The following is a 12,499-nucleotide window of genomic DNA, read 5'->3' as shown; positions in this document are numbered from 1 at the left end:
TGGTAAACAAATAGAAACCCCATGCACACATCTCGCTTTCACAGCCGTGTACAAATAATGTGCATGTTACAATTGTGAATCAAACACACTATATTGTCTATTACAGATTTCCTATAAATAATGTAATAGTAATGCTGACTCTGTACTTCAGATAAATTCACTGCACTGTATATATATATGTGATAAATACTAAAAATGTTCTGTACTAAAGATCAACACTCGCAGAAGCACTTTCTGTAATCTCCTTATATTTGTGTTTTCTAATTATTTCAACACTGATTTTTTACTTTACATGGAGCAGCTATAAATTCTTACTGTCCGTGTTAGGTTTTACACTAAAAGCAGCAGCGTTGATGTTTGTAATTAGAAACCCGTCTTTACAGGTAGGCCTGAGCAATATATCGAGAACAGCATGAAAAGCAAACAAGCCGCACGACAGAACTCACTCACACATGACGTCCCTTAGAGGAGAAAAAGCCATAAGTGGCACATATTGTGCAACTGTTTGTTAATAAATGTATAGTAAAATAATCAGCAAATTTAACACAGAGTTATCTTTAGGGAAAGACTTTATTGAGTTAAAAATATAAATAAATATTGATTTGATATGACCATTTTGAGAAAAATATTGAAATATGAATTTTGGTCCATATCGCCCAGCCCTATTTAAAAGTAAACTCTAAAAACGTTCACGATTTCCAAAGTCAATGAACCGATGAAGGAGGACACCACATTAGACAGGTTTGAGTCATTTAAACACAGCCTCCGATTTTCAGTTTCAAATTTTCCCCAATTCCATTTAACGGTTTACACAATTTTGTTTCTGTTTCATCAGCTTTGCCTAATTATATATAATTATAGGCTACTCCTATGGTTAATAGAGTTGACTATTGTCTTTAATTTCATATTTACACACAGCGTAAATTTGCCAAAACAAGCGCGCAGAGAAATAACGTGAGATTTAACATCCAATCATTGGCTACACTTACTAAAGCTTCACAATGATAAAGGCCACACGTTTTATAGCAAAAAATATTGTGGAGGAACATGTCGATGAGGGTTTAGTCCATGTCATAAAGCTGTTTCCATTTTAGTCATATTTCATCACATTACCTCTGATTTTTGATATTTGACATCACCCGTCTCTCTGAGCTGAGGAAAATCTTAAGAAAACAAGTTCTGATGAATTACATCCAGGCCCGCGGAACGTCTCTGCGCCAAATAGCACGTTGCACGTTCCTGAGAATTCAGTGAAATGACTCGGTTCCACCGAGTAAAGCAAATGAAATTAACTTTGACTTGCCTTTGAAACAATATATCACACGACGATGTTCAGATAAATTTAGAAATTACCGGAAAAGGGGGCGCCCCCTTTTCCGGTAATTTCCCTTTCAAAAAGGTCTCCGAGAGGCTCTTTACATCAGCTCATAGAATATCTATGTTAAATTACAGCGTGATTCAACGAGCATGAATGCTGGAGTAGTCATTTGAAAAATGGGGCCCCCGGGGACCCACGGAGCAATGGGCCCCATTCGTATATTGGTATGTGTCAATGATTCGGTACCACCAACTGTCGCAATATTTGACTCACAAATAAATGACAAAATTACTTTAATGGAAATTTGCCTAAATTAAAGGGGGGTGGGCCCCTAATCAAATTGTGCAAAGCATGATCGTAATCTACGTTGAATTACCTTTGAAACGATATATCACACGACTATGTTCCCATAAATTTGGAAATTACGAGAAATGGGAGGTGGTGGCGCGGCCTAAAAACTGCACGTTAATGTGTATTATTTTCCCAAAACATGCATGTGAGGGTATATTCAGTGCGATATTGCAATTTCCGTTTGATTGTTTAAAAATATTAATAAAAAATAAATATTTAAAAAATAATAAATTAGGAATATTGCCATTTCTATTTCAGAAAGTTAATTCCGTATTTGTCGTCCGTTTTTGCGATCACAAAGAATTAGTGGCCCTGCTTAAACTGAGTTAATGATGGAATTTTCCTTGTTCAAACAAAGTATTTCCTAAAAAAATTATTTTTTTTTTGCTTGGTCGAAATGTGCTTCAACTTATTCTACATAAGTGAGAGAAATGTATTTCTAGGTGTGTAAACTATTTAATTTAATTTCATTAATGCCTACAACCTATTAACTCCAGTGGACCAAACACGCAAAAAGACTAAGGCACGTGAACATTGGAGGTTAATCCAATAACAGAGATAAAATCATTAACATTACCAAGTCATAACAAAATGTCTTATTGTCGTTTTTATGAAAACAAGGTAATCAGTCACCTTTTGAAACATGTAGGAGAAAGTACAGGCTGCTACTTTTTGGAGACAGCTGCCACCTGCCTGACGCGCACCAACACTAAAAATATGGTGACGTGCAGCTACGGTGCAGCATCACTTTGGCAGGCGCGCTGACAGACACCGAGTAGGAATGTTTCAGACTGAAAATATAAGCAGACTGACTGTCAACCCTGAGCTGGTGCTGGGGAGCTCCTGCGGTTTCACCACAGACTGGATGGAGCTATACAGTCACTGACCACAGCAAACAGGTTACTGGGGAAATATCTCTACTTTTATTTCCAATAGACACATCTTAAAATCTTATTATTTGAAAAAGCTCATTTATTTCCACCCGACAGGCTATAAATTGAGGCATAACACTTGGAGAAGATATCAAAGAGGTAAAATTTGAATGTTGAAAATGCCTGAATGTATTATTAGATATTCTAAAATCTTTTTATATTTATTATTGCTTTTTTATTAACGAACATGCTGTATGTCTTGCATATGATATTAGTTAGTGCATTTCATGTGATGTAATTGATAATTGTCCTGAGTATTTATATGGGAAGAATCTGGCTGGTGGGTGCGGTTAGAAATTGTGGCCAAGAGCGATTCATGTCTATTCTGACATTTATTTCTATGCTGTACTCACAAACCGTTAGGGAGTTATAAATAATGTAAAATAAAAGGCGCCATATGTAGAATTTGCAAGCAATTTCTGCCACTACCAGGATGCAATACGCATTTGAGGCGTCTAGTCTCCCGGAAGATTCCTCCACTCTCAAGGCGTCAACGGGGCGAATACAAGTGTATAGTTATTTCAGGAGATGACATCTTCAAGTATTTCACTTCCAAGTGAACCAGTATGTAACCCTGCTCCCAGCAGAGGCTGAAAATGAGTTCACGCCCGAGATAGCCTAGTTCAGGGATAGCTCTGCTGTAAATAGGCTTATACTCACCCAACTGGTGGAAAATAGGTACTACAGGTTGGCCGGGCCGGCAATATTTAATAAAGGTCCCATGTCATGCTATTTTTCACTAATCTCAACCCCAAAAACATAATATTTGAGGTTTATTTTCTCAAACACGCCTGTTTTCCAGAGTTTTAGCCACTGAAAAGTCACTTTCTGAGCAACTCTACACAAACAGGCTGATTTGAGTCAGTGGGCGTGTCTATAGACGGGACACTGAATTCCTCATCCCCGCATGGTGAAGTAAGGCTAGAGGACGGCCCGCCCTCCTCCCACCCACTTTGTATCCGAGCTCATGCTGCTTTATAAACACGAGACAGAGCGTGGGGGCGGGGAATTCGCCGGTACATACATATACTGTAGAAAATACATACATAACACTGCGCGAAGGACGCTGAAATGCTCGTCTTCGTGGGCGTGTCTGTTTACATATCAATCACTGCAGAGAGCTTCCTGGAGGCGTGGCTTCTCCAGCTCAGTGCCGCATCAGATTCGTCATCAAAGTGGGAAATCGTCATCAAATAGGAGCGAGGTGTTTGGGCTCACCCTGCAGTAAGAAAGGAAGCAAATCACCCTCGAACTGATTGATTGAGGAAATCAATGAAAAAAACACTTTGGGCATGTGTATGAAGCCCTAATAACACTTTATCATGTTTAAAGCACAGAAAAGTCAATTTAGCTTAACATGTAATGTTAATGTAATCTAAAAAAACATCACATATGACAGCTAAGGACATGTTTCTTAACACTCAAATTTTGATTTTAGGTTTTTCAGACATATTTAAAAGTTAAAAATTCACAATAATTCTACATTTGACCCCCTTAAAAGTCTGGAAACCACTGTACGGACTACAATTTGTGTGATCACGGAAAACGGACGAAAAATGTGTAATCCACATTCTAAAACAGAAAAAGCAATCTCAACCATTATGATGTTTCTTTTTCCTCTATATTCAATATCAGGTCCCAATATGACATGGAAATACCTCATATGCATTTTTTGGGACACTGCAATTTATTTACATGACATTTTCCCCACAAAAAACAAGTGACTGAATGTCTATGTCGAATATGTCAAATTTTGCTCAAAATCTCGCACTCTGTAATAATCACACGACTGCGCGAGATTTTGTGTAAAACTTGAAGGTGATTTAGCCAAAAATGAAATGTAAATAGCAATATAACAATGGACTAAACCCTCACGTACATGTTTTGAGACCATAACAAGCATTTCATTTTTGGAGCAAACGGACATGTCACATTTCTCGCGATGTAAACATATAAATATAACGTTATCTACAGTAGCTGACTCCTTTAACCCTCTATTCAGCATGTTTAATACAATTTCAGGAAGTTTATTGGCCAGTTAAGTCGTCCTAACAGGGAAAGATGATGAAACGGAAACAAAACTGAAACAAAACTGAGAAGCGTTTACAGCATTGAGGAAATTTACAAATGGAAAATTTGAGTCCCTACCACTGATATAACAAATTGAGGTAAATCACACCAATGACAGGAAGTATAACTAACAATAAATACACACAAAAAGATAATCAAGTCTGATTTTGTTTGATTTTCCCCCTTCCCGACCAAGGACGTCAAACACCAGATTATTTTGTGTTTTATAAAATTACCCTATAAAATGATCCTATGCGTAAAAAAAAGTGAATTTGACCTGATAATCGACTCTGAAACGGGTCGGGTCGACAATTGTAAATATTAAACTTTTGTGTGTGTCGACAACTCCAAACTCATGACCCTGTGAATTATGACGTTAAACGGACTGAGAAATACGTAATGCCGCATTCAGGGCAACTCCAAACTTTACCTTTCTAAAATTAAAAATTCCGATCTTTGATGTTCAGCGAAAATATCTCAAATGTGGCTAACCGCTATAGTATTAAAAATGTTACCCTCTGACTTTACTGAATAGGAGCTGCGACTTCAGGGGGCGTTCAAAGTTAGTTTTTCAAGTAGGAAGTGGGAAAATCCCGAGCTGCTTGGAACGCAGCATTAGGTCATGTTGTTGGATCTCGTTTGATTACGTGAGATTTCTGTCTTGGAGGAAGACAGGGGCAAACCGAAATTGTGATCACGATTAAATATTGATTAACTGTGCAGCCCTAGTGTACGTACATGTACACGGTATGATCAAAACTGTTACATGCCTAATGTTTTTTTTATCTTTACGTGGGGGCTGTAACAGATAAAACCTCGAGATTCCCAAAGGAAACTCTATGCATTCTTTATTATGATGACAAACGTGATGTAAAATGGTTTGATGTAGAGGAAATGTCAAAGTGGCCTCAGTGGCAGCCTGTGGTCGCTGTGAATAAGCGACAACTAAATATTGATCACGCTTCAGCAAAATGTGACTCACCAAGCAAAATATCAGGTGCCCAGTGTAAAAGAAAGGTGGTTAAAATAGTAACTGTACGTGTAATTCACTGGAGTTGTTAAAAAAACGGACTGTGAATTGATCAAATTTTTGATCGGATTTTGATCAAAACTGTTATTATCAAATCACCACAAACAAACAAAATGACAAAAAAATACACAAAAGAACAAAAAAAATACACAACGACAAAAAATTCAAAAACTACATTAAAATTAATTAAGGATAATGACTTCAGAAACACACCAAATGAGAGAGAAATACACAAAAGAACAACAAAAATAAACAACATGACAGAAAAATACACAAAAAATATTTAAAAACTACACCAAAAAACAAATAAATCCTTTGTACTTTCCCATATTAATACACAGTTTGTTCATTATTATAAACATGGATGACACAAATGTTGTGATCAAAACTATTATCAAATCACCACAAACAAACAAAATGACAAAAAAAATACACAAAAGAACAAAAAAAAATACACAGACAAAAAATTCAAAAACTACATTAAAATTAATTAAGAATAATGACTTCAGAAACACACCAAATGAGAGAGAAATACACAAAAGAACAACAAAAATAAACAATATGACAGAAAAATACAGAAAAATATTTAAAAACTACAGCAAAAAACAAATAAACAAGTACTTTCCCATTATTAATACACAGTTTGTTCATTATTATAAACATGGATGACATGAATGTTGATAATGTGACACTCAGATCACACAATCCCATTTTTGCGACTTCCGCTGTGATAAAAGTTGCTTATTTCTACGTCCAAGCATATAAAGAAATAGAAAACAATATACTGTATGTCACAGTCTGTTGTTTGACAGGCTGATGATGAACTCACTTAAGCACAAAGAACCTCAAACCACAGATTCACCAGAGAAAAGCTGTTCATCTTGAAGCAGACATGTCAAGTCTGAGAGCGTACAGATGTGTCTCTTCATCATCATCTGTCAGGCATCACTTATACCGTATGTTCCAGCTCCATAAAACTCCTCAGTGCTTCTGTATAAACACAGCCATGCTTTACCTTTACTCTCACTTTACATCCAATTTGAACTCAGAGGCAGCATTTACTGTATTTAATCGACTAAAAATGTTCCTCATAATGTACGTCGACTACATTTTTATAAGTGATGAAGTGGATAAAATTAGTCCGTTGCAAATTGACGGCCTGGGATAGATGATGATTTTCTCTCTCGGCTCAAAAGTTCAGAATTCATCTTCATCTATTTTTCATTGTCAAAAGAATCCCTTGATAAACTATTCAAAACAATGCAATTTAACTAAAAATAAATCTTGAATGAAATAAATAAAGGAATAATACAAATGAAGAAGAAGCCTATTAATTTAAATTCTGGTTCTATAGTAAACAATGCAAAACTGCATAATAGTTCTTTTTAAAAGTGCAAATGAAAATGTATTTTGTGCCCTAACAATTGGACTTAAAAAAAAAAACAAAAAAAAAAACAGTCATTTCGCTGTATTTAGGGCAGATATTTTTTTGGACCAGCAGAGGGTGCTAGTATAGCTTCTCTTCTTCACTGCAAGATATCTGCATGCCAACTGACCACTGTGTTATCAGCGCCCTCTGCTGGTCCAAACAAATATGATGTAAATCAGCGCAATCACGGTTTTTGTTTTTTTAAGTACAATTGTTGAGGCACAAAATACATTTTCAGTTGCACTTTTAAAAGAAAAAGAACTATTATGCAGTTTTGCATTGTTTATTATAGAACCAGAATTTAAATTAATAGGCTTCCTTTTCATTTGTATTATTCCTTTATTTATTTCATTCAAGATTTATTTTTAGTTAAATTGCATTGTTTTGAACAGTTTATCAAGGAATTCTTTTGACAATGAAAAATAAAAGGAAAATAGTAGAGTATTTTCTAGTTTTTTTTCCCCAAAAAAAAATTTGTCTACAGTCCCATTTTGTAAAATAAATCGTGAGAGAATCGTATCGTGAACCCAGTATCGTGAATCGAATCGTATCGGGAGTTGAGTGAATCGTTACATCCCTAATTAATACCATCTAATATCAGGTCAATCAATGGTAAGTGAATCTTACCAAAACGTATAAACGCTTTATATTTTAGTCAACTATATCTGTAACAGATTTAGTCGACTAAAACTAGACTATAACTAATATCGTCCTGATGACTAAATATTGACTAAAAGTGAGTTGCATTTTAGTCAAAAGATTATGACTAAAACTAATTTCTAAAAATTACATGTTGATGAAAATGATATCAAATTATATTGATCATGTTGTCATCTGACAAAAATGAAACTATAATTTCGTCACAAAAGACAAAATCCCCCCGTGACCCTGAAAAGGAGCAAGTGTGTCAGAAAATGGATGGATGGATAGAAGAGAAGATAAATGGATGGATGGATGGATGGATGGATGGGACAAAATCCAATCAGAAAGTGAATGTGATCATGTGGTCTTAAGGATTGATCTAATATCAGATTAATCAAAAGTAAGTGAATCTTCACAAAATGTATGAACTCTTCTGCTTTACATTTTAATAAGGAAGTAAATGTTATTTTTATAGCACTTTTCACAGACATATAGTCACAAAGTGCTTCACGAAGATTAAAGATACAGTCAAAAACAAAACACAAAGATAAAAGACAAACACAATCAATACTGGCAGCTCTCTTCTGTAGACTACAACCTTTTCTGAAAAATGGAAAGTGCTTTTTAAAAGAATATATAGAGTCTAGGGAACAAAGGGACAGAGGAATGTCATTCCCCAATGAAATTAGGATTTTAGTCGACTATATCTGTAACACATTTAGTCGACTAAAACTAGACAATAGCTTAAATTGTCCTGATGACTAAATTTTGACTAAAATTGAGTTGCATTTTAGTCAAAAGACTATAAATAAATCAAAAAATCTAGTCAATATTAAGAGTGGTCACCATCAGACAGATGTGAATATTTCCCTTATTGTTGATAAATGAATAGAAGACTAAACACAATGATGTTTTAGTTTTTGTCCTGGTATTTTAGATGTATTAAAGTATCGATACATTGATTCCGTGTCTCTGCTTCCAGCGGCTGTAATTACATAACTTCGCTCCGAAACTCAGCTTTCAGGAGTAAAGTGCAATAAAACGACGCGACAAAGGTTAAAAAACACACTTTAGAAAGCACAGCTGTTCATTGTTGTCAGAAAACCAGTGGAGCGGTGAACAGAACCGGACCGGGACTCGAACTTCCGACGCGCTGTTGCGTGTCTGTGACACCTGCAGAAGAAGCCTCCAGCTGTGGTTCCATTACCGGACAGAGGATGGCCCGACAGGAGCAGCTCGGCTCGGACTCACCTGCATGTTTGTCCGTGTTGTACCGACAGAGGAGACGGACGGTCTGTGCAGAGTGTGTCCTTCCGGCGGAGCCTCGACCTCCGTCTGTCGCGTGTGTGCGAGCGGAGGAATGCGCGCTCACGCCCTCACGCGCGCGCGGAGGGCGGGGAGGAGGAGTGGTGATGGAAACGATCAAAGGAGTGGAAAGTCTTTTATCTTTATCATGTATAAAATTAAATTCTAACTAGTTATACAAGGAAATGTGAATATCTCAAATGAAATAATATCATTTTCTCAAGTTATAATTATATCACAATTAATTCCAGGAAATTAAAATTATATTTTTAGTAACAATCCCTAAGCTGACATGTTTGTAATTTAATTTTGACAAACCAGAATTTAATGTTAGATATGTACAATTGTGATATCAACAAATTACATTTTCACTATAGTTAGAACTGCATTGTTGACATTGATTTTTTACTTATTTGTGATTTTGTGTCTTGTTTTTTTGGTTTTTGGGGTTTTTTTTGTCTTTTTGTCCTTATGAAATTAATAACTATAATGATAATTCCCATTTGTGCAGATTTAATACTTGATTTTCATTATTTGGCTCTGAGGCCCCCTTGTGGGAGGCTGTCTACCAGAGAGAGGATGTGCTCACAGCCTCTATTTAAACCTCTGAGGAGCAATTTGTTGCCATTTGTCAACAATTTCAGTAGTGCAGAAAAGTCAGACTCATGTAGTTCAGGGGCCAAGTAGAGATCAGTTTAAACTTAAAAGGGGGTGCACATTATGGGCAGGGAAACGTATAAACGATATGTAAATTATGTAAAGCACTAATAATATCCAAGCAATAAGCTAAAGATATCAGTATTTGTAGGATGTTCACATTTCCTTGATTTTTATTTATTTTGGAGAAATTTTGTACAATAATTTGAGGAAAATTGCAAGACTTGAGAGTTCTTGCAACAATTTGTAGTAGCAGCCTCTTGTGCTAAGACTGGGAGCTGGTTCTAAAGGCGAGGAGCCTGGTAGCTGAAAGCTCTGCCTCCTGTTCTACTTCTAGACACTTTAGGAACTTCCAGAAGACCAGTAAACTGAGTGCGGAGTGATCTGCCCGAATGATAGGGCACTAACAGGTCTCTAAGATACACAGGAACTTGATCATGTAGAGCTTTGTAGGCTAACAGGAGGATTTTAAACTCTATTCTAGATTTTACAGGAAGCCAATGAAGGGAGGCCGATACTGGAGAAATATGTTCTCTCCTGTTTGTACCTGTTAGTATTCTAGCTGCAGCATTCTGAATTAACTGGAGACTTTTTAGTGAATTACTAGGACACCCTGACAGTAAAGAGTTACAATAATCTAATTTAGACAACATTCATCAATTTGCAATTTGCTCCAAGCAGTGCGACACAAAAAAGCACACACACATTTTTTTTTAAATTGTTCCTTGCAGCAGGAAACATTTTAAAATATCTTGTTACCGCACACAAATTAATTTTTTTGTGACAGTTTCACAAACTATGTAAGACTGGGCTGGAAAGACACACCTTGCCATAGAGAGGTCTACAGTTATATATTTGCTTTGATTCTGCTGAAGAAGGCCTTGGTCCCGTGTTTGATTATCAGTGTGGAGATCCAGGACTTATCTGTGTGGAGTTTGCATGTTCTCCTAATTAGAGAATCTGAATTGCCAGAAGGAGTCAATTTGTGAGTGTGCTTCTCTGTATATCTATCCAGCCTTTTCTGCGTTAAGGTGAGACCTCACAACCCTTATAAGGATAAAGCAGCAGGATAAGATGAATAAATTAGTATTGTATTAAATCCACATACTGTAGTTGTTTCTGGAATCATTTAAAACACGGTTTAAATGCTGTATTTAAAAGAGGGAGAGCCAGCTTTCATTACTTACTCATTATCACTGCAGCCAATTTCTATGTATCAGGTAACAGCTTTACTAAGTATTCTGTACCTAATTGTTGTGATTGTTATTGGTAAAGAAATGCAATTAAAGCTGTGCTCGAGAGTCCATGGGAGCCTTTGTGTGAGGAAACTGAATCAATTTTAGGCGACCTTGGCTCATAGTGGAGCTGCCCTGTGCACAGAGCGCAGAGCAAAGAAGGAGAGGGAGAGAAAGATGTTAAATAGCAATCACATCGGGTCAAGCATCCCCACACATCATCACGCTGATTGCATAATCAGCAGCAAAGAATTGTGAATAGCCTGCAGAGCCATCTGTCAAACAAAAGTAACTCCGTTTGCACGCGTTTCCACAGGTTTCTGATGAATCGGGCGTACAGAGCAGAAGAGTTGGATCCACTTTGCTGCCAGGTCGCCACTCTCAAGTGAAATTAACCTTATGGAGTCAAAGCTTTCGCAATATGCAGATATTTCGATCCTCAACACTTGTCTTTTACAAGGTTTCAATTATGCTCAGCCTGCTGGAATAAAACATCTTGAATACTAATCATTATTCAGCAAAAATTGCTGCACGGCTAAATCCAGCATGGATGCTTGCACCATCTTTCCATTAATTGGGACCTGACATGAATGGCAATGTGTTGAAACACCTCTTAAGGTAGCACAGTTCAGCTCCTCTCAACCCAAATGTCGAGATCAAGTATTTCACTGAAGTGTTTCTAAAATCTTTAAACCAAACCACATGGGCTTCGTTTTAAGACAGATTTGAGTTTAAAAAATGAAAATGAGTCAATGATGTGACACCGACATTTTCTGTCCAATTGCATTTCTATGAAGGATTATTTCTGTATTTATCAATGTCTGTCTGGTAGGCCCAGGTTTGAACACTCGCACATTGTGCATATGACCTCAAGGTCACGGAGGAGCTCGTACTGCACTGTGACACAGTATATGGCTAGATCACGTTCATATCAGACAGAGACAGACACAGAAGATAGAGCGACACACAGACATAGAGAGATATAGACTTCTTCCTCTCGTTACCTGCACGTGATCTTTGTCTGCTAAACTTTTCTTGTGACTAGAATCAACCACATTCAAAATGATGCTGCTCTTGTAATCTGTCCTCAAAGCTGTTCAATTAAACAATCTGGGAAGAAGGTAAAAATTTTTTTTTACATCTTTTAGTAAAAAAAAGGTTTAAATGCATGAAAATTAGGACTGGAAATGTATCGCGTTAATTAACTACAGAAAAATTTTGCACAAAAAAAAAATTTGCACTCCAAACGGTGCAGAACTTTTCTCATTGCAGAAATTCTCAGTGTATCCATAATACTGATGCACGGACTGGAACACAAGAAACAGGAGAACCTGAGGAGAAGTTATTGCTATGCTTTGTGAGCGTTAATTTTAGTTTGAAATAAAAACACCTAATGGAAAACAAAAGCATAGTTTTGTGCTTTGTGCAAAAAAGAGTTTGCCAATCGAGAGTGTCACGGTCTGAGTTTGTAACCGTGCTAACCTAACGCTAACCTAATCTAATAAACAAATAAAAAACGTGTCCGTTCAC

At 36.6% G+C, this 12,499-nt stretch overlaps 1 protein-coding gene across 4 annotated transcripts in view; it reads right to left on the bottom strand.

Moving 5' to 3' along the window:
- kcnip3b (Kv channel interacting protein 3b, calsenilin) overlaps positions 1-9,148 on the bottom strand; it is a 67,010-nt gene extending 57,862 nt beyond the window's left edge. For all 4 annotated transcript variants that reach the window (XM_028457347.1, XM_028457349.1, XM_028457348.1 and 1 more), the window contains exon 1: positions 9,024-9,148. In XM_028457347.1, coding sequence (XP_028313148.1) covers positions 9,024-9,029 — 6 coding nt within the window. In that variant the 5' untranslated portion in view covers positions 9,030-9,148. The remainder of the gene's footprint in view (positions 1-9,023) is intronic.
- Between the last annotated feature and the right edge of the window lie 3,351 nt (positions 9,149-12,499).

The sequence above is a fragment of the Gouania willdenowi genome, chromosome 9 (assembly GCF_900634775.1).
Source record: "Gouania willdenowi chromosome 9, fGouWil2.1, whole genome shotgun sequence".
NCBI lineage: Eukaryota > Metazoa > Chordata > Actinopteri > Blenniiformes > Gobiesocidae > Gouania > Gouania willdenowi.
This window is presented reverse-complemented; position numbering and strand designations above follow the sequence as displayed.